Raw genomic sequence first — 14,129 nt, forward strand, 5'->3', positions numbered from 1 at the left:
ACACAAATGCTTGAAGCTCTCCTCAGCTCCTCTGAATGAGCAGGTACATGAGCAGTCACCTTATTGATCTTTGAAGACCATTAATCCATGTGGATAAAACCACCTGACACACACCACAGCTCCCTCTTTCATACACACACACACACAGAGCTCTCTCCCTGTCCTTTTTTGGCTAATCATTTTGAAAAACATCAGCAAAGTTTCCACTCTGCTTTTGTTCAAAATGCAGCTACTGCCTGGCCAAAGGACATGAAAATCAGTCACACAGCTCTTTTAGAGCTGGACACTTCTCATGTTTAAACTTGACTGGTTCTGACAGGATGGCTGGGAAGCTGTTTTGACCATTTTCTGTAAGTATTCTCTAAAAGCTGTTACTCTGAAAGATGCAGCAAGAGTATCTATATGCAAAAATTGCTCTTCAGTATGTAGTGCTCCTGTAGTTTTAGAGTATAACTTCAAGCTCTTATGGCAACTCCTCCTTAATCCTTTATTGATAGCCACCCCCACCAATGCAAATTACTACAGATGGCTACAGGTGAGAAGTGTCCCAATCCAAGAGAAAATGGGTTGAGAACAGCCAGCTTGCTGCACAAAGTCTGCATGACAACACTGCAACAGCATCTGCTTTACAAATCATAGAGGAACACTGGAATTAAAGACCCAAAGTCCTTGTCCTACTCTTTGATGGCCTTTCTGTCCCTCTCCTCAGAGGCAGATAAACTAGCCATTCCCTTCTGAGGGTCCTCACAGGCCAGAACTACATCAGCAATGCTCCTTTGGCAAAGCATTGCTGTCTCGTGCCAGTCTTACAGAGGGTTTGTGGCTAAGCTTTTAAAGTGGTGACAAACCATTAATTATTCACAGTGGCCTTCATAAATATTGCACAGCATGTTTGCAGTACCACTCAGCCTCCAGACTATTTACTATTTCCTTGCTGGTGATAGATGGTGGAAAATACAAAGGGGTCTAGTGGATCTGTAACAGGCTGAAGTAGACAGAGACCATGAGGTGAAGAGCTTTCTAGGAGCTTGCCTACCTTCCTCTGCTCTCCAATCCTTTGCTTTCCTCTAGTACCTCCCATGAGAAGCTATGGACATGAACACGAGCCAGCAGCGTGCCCAGGTGGGCAAGAAGGCCATGGGCATCCTGGCCTGGATCAGGAGCAGTGTTGTCAGCAGGAGCAGGGAGCTGATCATTGCCCTGGGCTTGGCTTTGGTGAGGCTGCACCTCCAATGCTGTGTCCAGTTCTGGGCCCCTCTCTACAAGAAGGACATGGAGCTGCTGGAGAGGATGCAGAGTTGTGCTACCAAGCCAGGGAAGGATTTGGAGCAGGTCTCAGGTGAGGAAGGGCTGAGGGATCTGGGGCTGTTGAGCCTGGAGAAAAGAAGGCTCAGGGGAGACCTTCTGGCTCTCTACAACTGCCTGAAAGGCAGCTGCAGCCAGGTGGGGGTGGGTCTGTTCTACCCAGTAACAAGCAATAGAACAAGAGGAAACTGCCTCAAGTTGCAGCAGGGGAGGTTGAGGCTGGATGTGAGGAGGAATCTCTTTGCTGCCAGGGCTGTCAGGCATTGGAAGGGGCTGCCCAGGGAGCTGCTGGAGTCACCGTCCCTGGAGGGGTTTCAGAGCTGGGTGGATGTTGCACTGAGGGCAATGGGCTGGTGGGTGATAGGGCTGGGACACAGGCTGCACCACATGAGCTTAATTAAAGGTGTCTTCCAGATGAAACCATTCTATGATTCTAAGCTGGGACCATAGCTGTGTCTAAACTGACTTTGTGGTCCATGTTAGGACCTTGGTTCCCACTTCATTCCTCACAGGGACAAGGGCAGAGCAAGATGTGACTCACATTCAGTTTGTACACCTCGGATTCCTTTCTACAGGTTTAACAGTAGCAGCATGAGCCAAAGGACAGGAGGGAGACCCATTGCAAATGCTCTCCTGGAAGAAGGATTTGGGGAGCAGACTCAGAAGGAATGCAGTCAGAGTAGCCCACACTACTTGCACTGAGCCATGATATTCTCATCTAAAGCCAGAATGAAGGCAAACTGGCTCCAACATTTGATTTGAAAACTGAAGGGAACTAGTTGTTTCAGTCTTGTTATTAATTGAAAGACCATGGCATTAATCATAGCAATAAAATTAATAACACTTTAAAAACTCTGTTCCTTTATATTATCACAGATTTCCTTTCAGCCTGCAACCAACTTTGTTTCCCTTTGGCTCATTGTACTTCCTAATGCACATTGCACAGATCACAGATGAGTTTAAACTCACAGATGAGTTTAAAACAAAGTAGCAGCATTCTGAATGTCAAAGCTCTGGTTAGAAGTGTGGAGAAGAGCTGTTCTAGGGCCTCTGAAATAAGCTGTCTCCTTTTTAAACCACTGCAATGAAATACTCTTCATCAGTTCAAAATCTTTCCCTATTCTTGCAGGAAAAGAGAAGGCTGAAGCTATTGGCCAAATCTGACCCTGTTTTGCTTCAAAAGGCAATTTTCCAGAGGCCTTTTATCTCCCACACGATACCCACCCTTAGTTTTCAAACATCTTCCTTCCCTAAAGCTGCCACCCATCGCTGCAGGGTGCCAAGGCCTGTTGTGATGCCTGCAATAACATCTCTACCCTCCTGGCAGAGGTATTGAAGGAAGCCAAACCATGCCAACAAACACAGCTCCTGCTATGAAAGCGATGGACACGGGAGAGGGCACGTGATGGGCAGCTTGAAGAGTGGCTGTGTAGGGGAGTTTTTTCTCTGTCTAGCACAAAGGTATCAAGGTATTCAGCAGAGAAAACCCTGTTGACTTCATGCTTATGCACGGTTGGGATAGCTGGCAGCTGGAAAGCCAGCAAGCCGAGAGAAAAGCTGTCACAGGCGGACACGGCTGATCAAAATCGGACAGTGACTCCAAGAGTAGCAAAGGTGACACGCTGGAGTGTAATGTCCTGGAAAGAGCCCTTCTGTCTGCATAGTGGGGATGTTTCTCAAGGTGTTTCTCTATCCCCCCATCATCATAGCACTTGACTGACAGCAGAAAATGCAGACAATAGAGGAATTTCTGTAGCTCAAGGTGGAAAATCTGATATTTGCATCCATTGCCAGTTCATTTAGCATAAAACAAATCTCTCAGGGGTGTGAATAACTTCAGAGAGGAGTCATTCCCTTGCAAGAGTCATAGAATCATAGAACTGCTTATGTTGGACAATACCTTTAAGATCATCAACTGCACATATTCCCCCAGCACTGCCAAGCCCATCACTAGCCCATGTCCCTTAGTCCCACAGCTCAGTGGCTTTGCAACCCCTCTGGGGACTCCCCCATCTCCCTGGGCAGCCTGGCACAGGACTGGATAACTCTTTTAGGGAAGAAATTGTTCCCAGTATCCAATTTAAGCTTTCCCTAGTACAACTTGAGGATATTTTCTCTTGTCCAATCACTTGTTATTTGGGAAAAGACTCGCCTGGCTACAAACTCCTGTCAAGGGAGTTGCTGAGAGCGAGAAAGTCTCCCCTCAGCCTCCTCCAGGCTGAATACTCCCAGGGCCCTCAGCACTTGTGCTCCAGCCCCTTCCCCAGCTCTGTGCCCGGCTCTGGCCACGCTGCAGCCCCTCAGTGTCCCTGTGGCAGTGAGTGAGGGGCCCAGGACTGAACACAGCCCTGGAGCAGTGGCCTCCCCAGGGCCCAGCACAGGGGATGGGCACTGCCCTGGGCCTGCTGCTGCCTCCTGTTCACTGCTGACTCCCACCAACCCCTCCAGGTCCTTTCCCTCCAGCCAATCTTCCAATCCTTCTACCCCAGCCTGTAGCAAACCCCACCATGAACACCAGTTATAAGGCTTGGAGGGTTGCTGGTAGGGTGAGCACCACACCTGGAAAAAGTAGGAGACTAGAGAAGTTTTTCCATTAACTTTCTTTTCCCTCCTTTGTCTTTTTTCCTTTCCTTTAGAGCACTTTTAACTATTAATGAGGATTTTCTGCACTAATTTGGACTATGGCTGTATGTGACCATAACTGGACTACTAATTTGGGCTATTAATAGATTGTTAAAACATTAATTAGGCAAGCTATTTTTTGCTCATTACAAGGTTTTGAAAGGAAATGGAAAGAACAACTTGCTGCTGAACCACAGTGAAAAGCTCAGAGGCTGAATATACATATGGCCAAGGACAATGGATAACTGCAACATAGGTGACCAGGGACCTTCAGGGCTAGGGAGAACTTCTCACAGAAGCTTACCATAAAGTAGTAGAGCTGTGAAGACCTGGCCATGAACTCTGGTTTGCACTCAGCCACACAGATTTCCACAAATCCAGCGTGCTGGCTGGGCTTGGCCTCCCCCATCTCACATACTATCCTGTGGAGAAAATATGACCCATAAGCAAGGTTTGAGGGATGTTTGGTGGTCTGGGTAGGATGGAAATGGAGCAAATGGCTCACACTGCTGGGGAATGGACTGTAGGCTTAGCCTATCCTCTTTAGCCAATCCAGGGTCCAAACTGTGGACTAAGCTATTCTTTGAAGAGAGGTGGCTGTTGGCAGTTGATCAGACTGGTGTAAATCAACATAGCTTCACTGAAATATACAGATAAATGCTGGGCTGAGGTATAGCCCCAGTGGTCCCTTTATCCTCTAGCCTTGCATGGTGGACAGCTTTGCAACTTTAAGGCTTAATGATCACTCCTGCACATGGTAACTCATTTCTTGGGACTGCTTCCCTCCCCACACTGCAATTGAACACCCTTGTGGCTATTATGTGAAAAACAGAGAATAACTTAATAGATCATCTAAATATGTCATCAAAATACAATAATAAGTGGATTATTTGCTCTTGAGCTGTGAGGAATGGCATCTCCCATTCCTCACTTCCAAGGTTGGCTGGAATGGGAAGGCTTAGAAGATCCTGCAGGTAGCAGTGACTGATACTAGATGTGCTGTGGCTCACTGTCTGCCACACACTCAACTTACTGCTCTGCTGGGATGTACCCTTCCACCAGTGGTTTGCACTCCACTCCAGCCACTTTGACGTGAGATGCAATATCTCTGAACTCCAGCCCCAGGTTCTCCCCACGGATGGTCACCTTGGTCCCTCCTTCCCGAGGGCCCGTCACTGGATTGATCTGAAGAAACAAGCCAAGAAAAAGCAGAATAATCAAACCACCTGTATAAAGACATCAGCATCCTCTCAGGTAAAAGAAGAGGCAGTATCAGGTCTCTTTGTGACCAAGAGCAATGTTCATAACTATGAATGATGAACAGCTGAGTCTACTCCAGATACTCCAGATACTTCATTCAGTCCAAGTCCCCTGTAAATATATATCACACATGCTCCAAGCACAGAGAACATAAAATTCTGCCCCAGACCTCATTTACTCTTTTTTTAATAACTTATAAAACATTCAGAGATGAGTAGGAGATGTTTTCTAGGTAAGAGCAGAAGTTTCTAGGGCTGCAGATGAGGTCTGCACTTTATGGGCATGAGCCATAGAAAAGCAGGAGAAGGAAGAAGTGGAAATTAACTGGGAGAAATGGGAGAAAAAGAACACAAATGGCTTCAATCAGTCATTTTAAATCCTAAATTCCTAGCCCAAAGCACATGGAGGTTTTGATCTGTTCTGGATGTAAGTATTGGTCATGCATCACAAGCTCAGCTGGAAAAGTCCACCTGAAAAAATCCCCTGAGACATATCAGAGGGTGTCAGGTTAGATATGCAGCAGGTGGATAGTGACTGAGACAGCAGTATTTGCTGTGTGCCAACATCTATTTCTGAAAGAGCTCCAATTGCCCTCATGGGAGAGTTGGGGCTAGAGGAAGGGCTAACATGGGAGCATGCACAATTTACTTGTGGGGTAGGAGGTCCTTGAGCTCCAGCATGAAGTGAGTGGCTATCTCAACCATGCTGGTGTCTGGTTTGCACCCCACTCTTGACCAAACCCTAGCAGAAGCAGGATTACTGTGTCTTTCTCAGCAGTGTCTGTGCTGAGTAGTAGAGTGAAAGCATCACCCAAACTTCAAAGCTCACCTCTCCCTCCCATTGCAGGACCTCACTCTACACCCAGAGCTGTCTGTCTCTACAGTATTTGTGGCCCATGCAAAGGAGTTGTGTACATGGAAAAGCACTCTGCATCACATCCAACACCCTTGTTCTGAGCCAGATGGGAAATTTGCATAGAAGTTGTCTCCTCAACATCGAAACAACACAGAAATCATGGGACTGGACTTTAATTATCTAAGTGCTGCCCTTCCAATTATTCACTGTGCCCAAACGCTTTGCCATGCAACTGGTTTGTTGAAAAGGGCCTTCAGACGTTGATTTCAAAGGGTATTCCCTGCTGCCCATTCAGGATGCCATGGCTGCCATCTGCCAGGGTTGGCAGGAGTCTCTCTGCAGCCAGGAAGGGGGGAATTCCCTGTCTGAGGTCTGTACCCGCCGGCCAATGGCTCTGCCAACTGGGAATCGAGGGCTGGCAGTTGGTCCCATGTGTAGCAGTCGGACTGGCAAGGAGAATTGAGGCACTGGCTCAAGCAGGGCTTCTCTTGACTGCTTCCCAGCACTGAGTCTGGCACCAGGGTCAGCCTAATTCCCACCCAGGGGCCAATTTTTAGAAGGTCCATCTTTAATAAAAAGAGAGAGATCCTGGCACCTCTAGGGGATATTGTATTTTAGGATGTTCAATTTCACAAGCCATGAACCACCTCCTGAATGAGTGTGTCTTTGCTCTGACTACACAGCGAATAAACAGAGATTAGCAAATTAATAGCAGAGATGATCAAAACCAAGTGCTTTGACCTGTAGGGTTGTGCAGCGTAGATACAGCCTCTGCAGCACAAGATCCTTGATCCTCATGTACAAAATACCATCTGAGCCAACAAAATCAGAGCAATGGCAGGCTTATGCCTACTCTGAATGTTAACAACTTGCTTAAATCTTAAGAAGAAAATATCACAACGTTTGACAGGTTGAATTATTCTTTGAGATGACTGGAGATTTGTCCCTTGGATGGTCTGTGTTGAGATTGATTGATAGTCAAGTAGAAAATGGATAACAAGAGAAAGAAAGAGAGAGGCATTTGTGATAGTTTCCCAAGAAATAAGGAAAGAGTCTTAAAAAATGAGAATGAAAATGAGATTCCAGGAGAAACTAATATAGTCTCAACTGAGGACTCAACATTGAGAATCATGGAATCATAGAATGGTAGGGATTGGAAGGGACCTTTAGAGATCATCTAGTCCAACCCCGCTGCAGAAGCAGGTCCCACCTAGATCAGGTCACACAGGAATGTGTCCAGGTGGGGCTTGAAGCCCTCCAAGGAAGGAGCCTCCACACCCTCCCTGGGCAGCCTGGGCCAGGGCTCCCTCACTGAAACAGTCAAATAGTTTTTCCTTCTGTTTAAATGGAACTTTTTGTGTTCCAGCTTCATCCCATCACCCCTCGAGAACCTGAGTTATTTTCCAAAAACAACAATTCCAAAATGTTTTTCTCCTGAGTCCTTAACAAATATCCATTCAAGCAAAGTTTTCTGTTTGTGTTACTTATTTTGCTGGTGCCAGTTAATCCTCTCCTGGCAAAACAAGACTGATGCTGGAAGGCAAGAACGTATCACCGTTCTGAATGCAATCCACGATGTACCCACAGTGAAAAAAGAAAGATAAACTATAATTCCCATGTTTTATTTTCTTTCCTTATGTGTTAGGTGCATTTTGCAAGAGAACTAAGCTCCCCATGGAATGGCTTAGTTGGGTTTTGTGACATTAAACTTGCCATGAAATGATTTTTACTTGTTCTAGTGAGGTAAGTGCCTAGTTAGCGAGGTCTATGGTTAGAGCTTCACCTATGCTGGAAAGAGCTTGCTAGCATGGGCAGTACATCTCATAGCAGGACAAAAAGAAGGTTTTTCCCACTCTATGACTAATGTCATACCCTGAATAAAAGAAGGTGTAGTAGTGAAAAGGAACATCAAGCTAAAAAAAGTCCTTTTCCTCAGAACTAGGAGTGAGTTTGAGACAAAAGTTTCACTCCAGAAGTCATCAAAAGATCTGTCTAAAGCACGAGGTTTTAAAAATTCTTGCAATGACTCAAAAAGTGTCAACAAGAAACTTCCCAGAGAGAAGCCAACACAGCACCTCTGAACCCCTCCCTGAGTTATTTCAAGGCCAGTTTCAAAACTCACTTATTTCCTTCAAACAGGAGGACAAGGGATTCTCCCAGGAGCAGGTGGGAGATGTTGTTTTAACCCCAACTCACCTCTCACACAGATACATACAAGAAGAAGGTGTTTCTGCTCTGTTTTCACAGCAAGAGAGGAAAGGAGCCTGTTTCTATCACAGGTGCAAAAATGTGGAACGAGACCTGTCAGTTTTGGAGACAAAGATGCAGGCAGAGAAACAAAAGCTGCCAGGAAGCCTCAGCTTTATTCTTGAGGACCCAGAGCTGCGCCACTGCACGGCAATTTCCACCCTCTGTTCGCATCAGCCTGACGCTGCAGCTTGTCACTCTCAAAGGAGGTTTTGTGGCTCAGTGAGTTTCTAAGTCCTTTAATTTCACTGAGTGGCAATATAAATGCAAGAGACAGTAAATAAACATAGGTTATGGGAAGCTCTGTGCTGGGTGTGTGCCTGTGCAAGTGTGAGTGGTTGTGCTGTTTCTCCTCCTTTCCCTGCACAGGCATTGCCCTGGCTCCTCGCCAGGGTACATGTGCTCTTACCAACCACTCCAGATCTACCATTAGCTGCAATATATATCCAGTCACTTGAGATTACTTCCATGCTAATGGTTCAGAAAAAGACTTTCCAAGAGCTACTTATGATTGCTCCAGACAGTTGGAATATTTCACGAGCAAATATTGCAATGATCTGTTCCAGCTTTGGGAGCTGCTGGAGGAAATGTCAGCAGAATTAGAATTATGTTCCCTCTGGAGCTGTAGGGTGGAGAATGAGAGCTTTGCACCTCATAAAGAGACTGGAGATGCTGGGTTGGGGTCAAAGTATGGCTGAGAAATGTGGATGGACTGTCAGAACATCGTATTACTGCTTGGTAGGGTCCTTGTGTTTCAGACTTCTGCTTTAGCTGGTCGTCCATCAGCTTCTCAACACCAAATTCTGTGAGACTGTGTGAAAAGTCTGACTCTTTCTCAAGGTTTGAAAATCTGAAAAGATTCAAACAAAGGTTTCCTCCAGCTCCCAACAATTTTCAAGCTGAACTTTCAGATGTAGCTGCCCATCCTGGCTGTCTGGGTTTGATTTCCCAGCCTCAGCTCTTTCAGGTGGGCTTAAAATTACCAGCCCTAGATAAAACCAAGTGTGGTGAAGACCTCCACCTTGGAAACACCAGAATGAGCCTGACACTCCAGCATTCCAACTGAGTACTTTGGGGACTGATGAAGGACAGCAAGATGGAACAAAGAACAATGAGAGGGATTCATTTCAATGGCATCTGAGGAAAATGAATTATCCCCAGCCTTTGCTTCCACAAAGCTTTTGTGCATGGATATTGCTTTAGAGCTTGTTCATGATGCTCACACTTTTTGATTCTTAACTAAATACATTTTAAAAGGCTTTGTTGCTTTCTAGGAAAATAACTCACCTAATTATTCATCATAAGCCACAACCATGGAGGCTGGATTTTCCTTCCTTGTTCCAATTGATTCACATCCCCATTGACTATTACCAGAATCTCTGCTCACCCCTGTGTTGGAGACACCTGAAACTGTGTGCCTACCTTTGAAGGTCACCATGGCCTCCCATCCCCAAAGATACCTGGGGCTTTTCCTGACCCAGCACAAACCAGCCCTGACCTTTCCCTCACCAACTCAAAGATGCATCAAGAAAACAACCCAAGGAAAGGTCACGAGAAGGAATACCCCAGTTTCTTGAAGATCCATCACTTACATCTGTGATCTTGGGGTTGGTGCATTTGCCCTTGGTGCTGGACAGCTCCAGCCACTGGCTGTCCTGGGCTGGGCAGTGCTGCTTCAGCGTGCACTGGTTCTGCCCCTCGCACCAGCCGCACTCGAAGTCGGGGTCGGCTTTCAGGCAGAGTCCACAGCTGTCCCGCATGGCCCCACACTTGTACAAGTGAACTGCAGGGACAGGAAAACAGAGAGGACATCTGAGAGATGCAGACAAGCACAGGAGAGTGGTGGGACGTCAGAGGGCAGCATGAGGAGTGAGGGATGGGAAGGTGTTCCGTGCTGCATGTGCCAGAGGCAGGATGGGACTTCATCAGAGGAGGTAAATAATAGGGGGAAAAAAGTCTTTGGGTTGGACTAGATGATCTCTAGAGATCCCTTCCAACCTCTACAACTCTGTGATCCTGTGTGTGATTCTTGAAACAAATTGTAGTTGTCAGAGTTCATCCCCCATGAAAGACATTCTGGGGAGCTGAGAGCAGAAGGAAGAATGCAGCCCTCAGAAAGGTGAGGGGTTACAAGCAGCATGTTTGGGGAAAGCTGCTTGGGCAGTCACTTGGCCTCAGTCCTTTCTCTTTTCAGAGGCTGTCTGAATGTCATACAATGCCACTTGTAATCACTCTCATCATCCTAAACCAATTTTATGGACTTGGCTTACTCACAGTTTAAATTTGATGATTTCTCTGGTGTGAAACTACTCAAAGTGGGCGCTGAGGTGATGCCACTCTGGTTTCCTCTTTAACAGGTAAATCCACAGTGGCTCTTGGCACAGCTTGGAGGGGAGGAGGGAGGGCAGACAGCTTCATCATGGAGAGAGCTTGGCAGGGTGAACGTGGGCTGTGCCATGCTGATGGATACCAGGGCCAGACAAGAGTCTTCAGCTGTTGTGTTTACTGTTTAGATTTAACCTCCCAGAGCCACAGCTTTAGAGAGGATGATGCAGGACCTTTTGCATTCAGATTGGTTATTTGAACCCTCTGGTCATTCAAGACAGCAGAGAGGGAAATCACCAAGGTGGGTGCAGGTGGAGAAGGACAGGAGGGGGTCATGCCATGGGGAGAAGAGTTGCCTTGTATATTGCTCTCCAGCTTCAATGATTCACTCACCACTCAGCGTACGAGTGAGTGTGAAATGATGTGAGAGGAGATGGGAGTAGCTGATGGGGAGAGATGGAGTGAGAAGATGTAGAAAGTTTCCAAGGGATGGTAAAGTGAGGGAGAGAGAAGCTTCTGGAAGGTGGTGATGTGAAAAGGAGAGAGTCTGCAAGTCTGAGCTGTAAATGCAGAGCAGCATTTGCAGAAGAAGTGACCTAATGGAAAGGTCCCAAGGTGGCTGAGGGTAATGAAGAGGAAGGAAGGTGTCCATCTCTAGCAAAAATGCATGTCTCAGGGTTATGGCTGGACTACTAATATCCCTCTGCTGAGGGGCACATCAGTCCTGTGCCCACAGTGTTAGTTAAACAGAGCCAGGCCCTGGGCAGGAGGTAGTTTTCTGTCCTTTGCCATTATCAATTTATTTTGCTCAGACTTTTCCCACAGCAAGCTGCCGACTTTCTCCTCCCTCTCTCCCTTCCCCCTGTTCATTACTACATTGCCTCTGAGCAGAGAGAGCCTGGTCTCTTGGCATGTTAACTTGAAGAGCATCACTGCAGGAGAAATAAAGAGTAGGGGAAGGCTGGAGAAGGAGGGGCATACAAAGAAACAAAAACCTGGGGAGAAGCGGGAGGCAAAGACGGTGAAGGAAAAGGGAAAACAACACGAGTGGGAGGGAAAGCCACATTTCTCAGGTGCAAAGAGGGAAAGGGGGGAGTGGTGGAGGAAACACAAAGCACACGAAAAATGGTTAATGTGCAGAGTGCAGAGAACAAGTGTGCAGCAGCCAGCACGGGGAGATGGTGGCGGCTTTGTTAAGTGCAGGGAGCGATGCGGCCCGTTGCTAAGGTTACTGCTTCCAAGGACAAGTTGAAATAACTCTTTACCTTTGTTCTGTGCTGGGTTGTCAATGTTGAAATTCCCGTTCCACACGACTGTCAGCTCCACCGGCAGGCTGTTAATCTCCATCCCCTCGTATGAGTACTGCAAGTGGGAGAGGAAAAACAAAAATAGCCCAAACCCACGCTTACATGGTGCTGAGAGGTGAGGAGGGGATGGGTCATAGAATCACAGGCTGGTAGGGGTTGAAAGGGACCTCCAGAGCTTAGCTAACTCAATTGTGTGCTAAAGTAGGTTACCCTTAATCAGGTCACACAGGAACGTGTTTAGGTGGGTTTGGAAACCTCCTGAGAAGGAGCCTCCACACCCTCCCTGGGCAGCCTGGGCCAGGGCTCCCTCACTCTTACAGTTAAAAGTTTGTCCTTATATTTAAGTGGAACTTTATGTGTTCCACCTTCTTCCCATTATCCCTTGTCCTGTCAGTGGAGGCAATGGAAAAATGTGTTGCCCCATCCTCTTGGCATTCACCTTTTAAATAGTGTTGCTGAGATCCCCCTGAGCTCAGGCTTCTGTTCCCCAGGCTCAACAGCCCCAGGGCTGCAGCCTTTCCTCCTCACACACATCTTGCAGCCCCTCAGCATCTCAGCAGCCCTGCACTGGCCTCTCTGCAGCACTTCCCTGTCTCTCTGCAGCTGGGCAGCCCAGCACTGGCCACAGCCCTGCACATGAGGCCTCAGCACATGGGGCAGAGCACAGGGGCAGCACAACCTCCCTCCCCCTGCTGCCCACACTCTGCTGGATGCCCCCAGCATGCCATTGGCTTCTCGCCCCCCAGCCCAGGCTGCTGCTCATGGGGAGCTGCTGCCCCCCAGCACTGCCAGCTCCCTCTGCCAGAGCTGCTCTCCAGCAGATCACCCTCAAACTGTCCTGGTGCAGGGAGCTGTTCTTCCCCAAGTGCAGGACTAATTATGCACTGTGGGACCATCCAAGTATAGCCCTGCTGTGGACTCCATAGACGCTGAGTGTGTGTGTCAGGTTGTCTACACTATCAATATTTTGAAGGGCTCTTGGTAGCTGAGTGAGGTCTCAGAAAGCAGGAAAGTGGCATATCATGGAAACACCTTCAAAAAGGGGAAAATGGAGGTTCTGTGTAATTATAGACCTGTCAGCCCAACTTGGCTTCCCAGAAGGAGAGTACATCAAATTATTAAACAATCAATTTATAGGCACCTGCAAGATGATAAGGTGATAAAAATCAGCCAGCATAGATTTGTCAAGAACAAATTGTGTCAGCCCAATCTAATTTCCTTTTTTGACAGGCTTAATGGCTTTGTGGATAAAGGGGAGGCAGCAGATGTGATTTATCTTGATTTCAGTAGAGGATTTGCTACTGTCCTACAGGAGATTCCCATAAACAAACTAGGGAAAAATGATCTAAAGGAAACTACCATAAGGTATTTGCAAAAGCTGCCAAAAAAATCCCCAAAAAGCCAAATAAGTCAATGTCAGGCTGGAAAGGTGTTTCAAATGGAGTATTATCCTGGATCTGGCATTACTCAGTGTTTTCACTACTACCTGGGATGATAGACTACAGATTTCATGAATGACATTGTTCTGGGACAGGGTGTAAGAATATCCAAAGGCAGGGTTAAGAATTCAATACAAACTTGACAAATTGTAGAGCCCTGCCAAAATCAACAAAGTGAAATTCAATACAGGCAAGTACCAACCATTCTTCAGCTGAAGAAATCAAAGTAAATACGAAACTGGAGTGACTGGCCAGTGCTGCAGGAAAGGGTCTGGGGACTACAGAAGATCACAAACACATTGTGAATCAACAATGCCATATTGCTACCAAAAAGCTAAGCCAATCTCATTTGGGGATGTACTAGGTAGAGACTGTTGCATATTTAAGCCCCAGGGGGCAGCTATTTTTTCCATACTCAGGACAAGAAAGGTTTCAGCTAGAGTAAGGAGTATCCAGTTTCCAGCAAATCTATATTAAGAAAGCCATAGAAATCTTCTGGGAGAGTTGGACAGGCTTAAACAAACACATCAGGCATAGCCAAGGTACATGGATCTGGCCTTAACAGAGGAAATGGAAGCTAATGTCTGGAGGCCCCCTCCACTCAGAGAGCTCTCTGACACATTGTGCTTGGTGTATTTTCTCAGATAGACTTTGGTTTATTATAAGCCAGTTCACATAGGAGTCACTCAGTTGGCCATCAGATCCCACTGCCCACCTCCAACAAGAGCTTCCATCCAACACCTCACCAAAAGCCAAAAAGCCTTATAAT

At 46.9% G+C, this 14,129-nt stretch overlaps 1 protein-coding gene across 1 annotated transcript in view; it reads right to left on the reverse strand.

Annotated features, from left to right (window-relative positions):
• PLXNA4 (plexin A4) overlaps positions 1-14,129 on the reverse strand; it is a 453,732-nt gene that overhangs the window by 68,354 nt on the left and 371,249 nt on the right. The window contains exons 10-13 of the mRNA XM_061989565.1: positions 11,880-11,976; positions 9,882-10,072; positions 4,961-5,112; positions 4,232-4,349 (exon numbers count right to left, since the gene is read on the reverse strand). Of these exons, the coding sequence (XP_061845549.1) occupies positions 4,232-4,349; positions 4,961-5,112; positions 9,882-10,072; positions 11,880-11,976 (558 nt within the window). The remainder of the gene's footprint in view (positions 1-4,231; positions 4,350-4,960; positions 5,113-9,881; positions 10,073-11,879; positions 11,977-14,129) is intronic.

Source organism: Colius striatus, chromosome 1 (genome assembly GCF_028858725.1).
Source record: "Colius striatus isolate bColStr4 chromosome 1, bColStr4.1.hap1, whole genome shotgun sequence".
Taxonomy (NCBI): domain Eukaryota; kingdom Metazoa; phylum Chordata; class Aves; order Coliiformes; family Coliidae; genus Colius; species Colius striatus.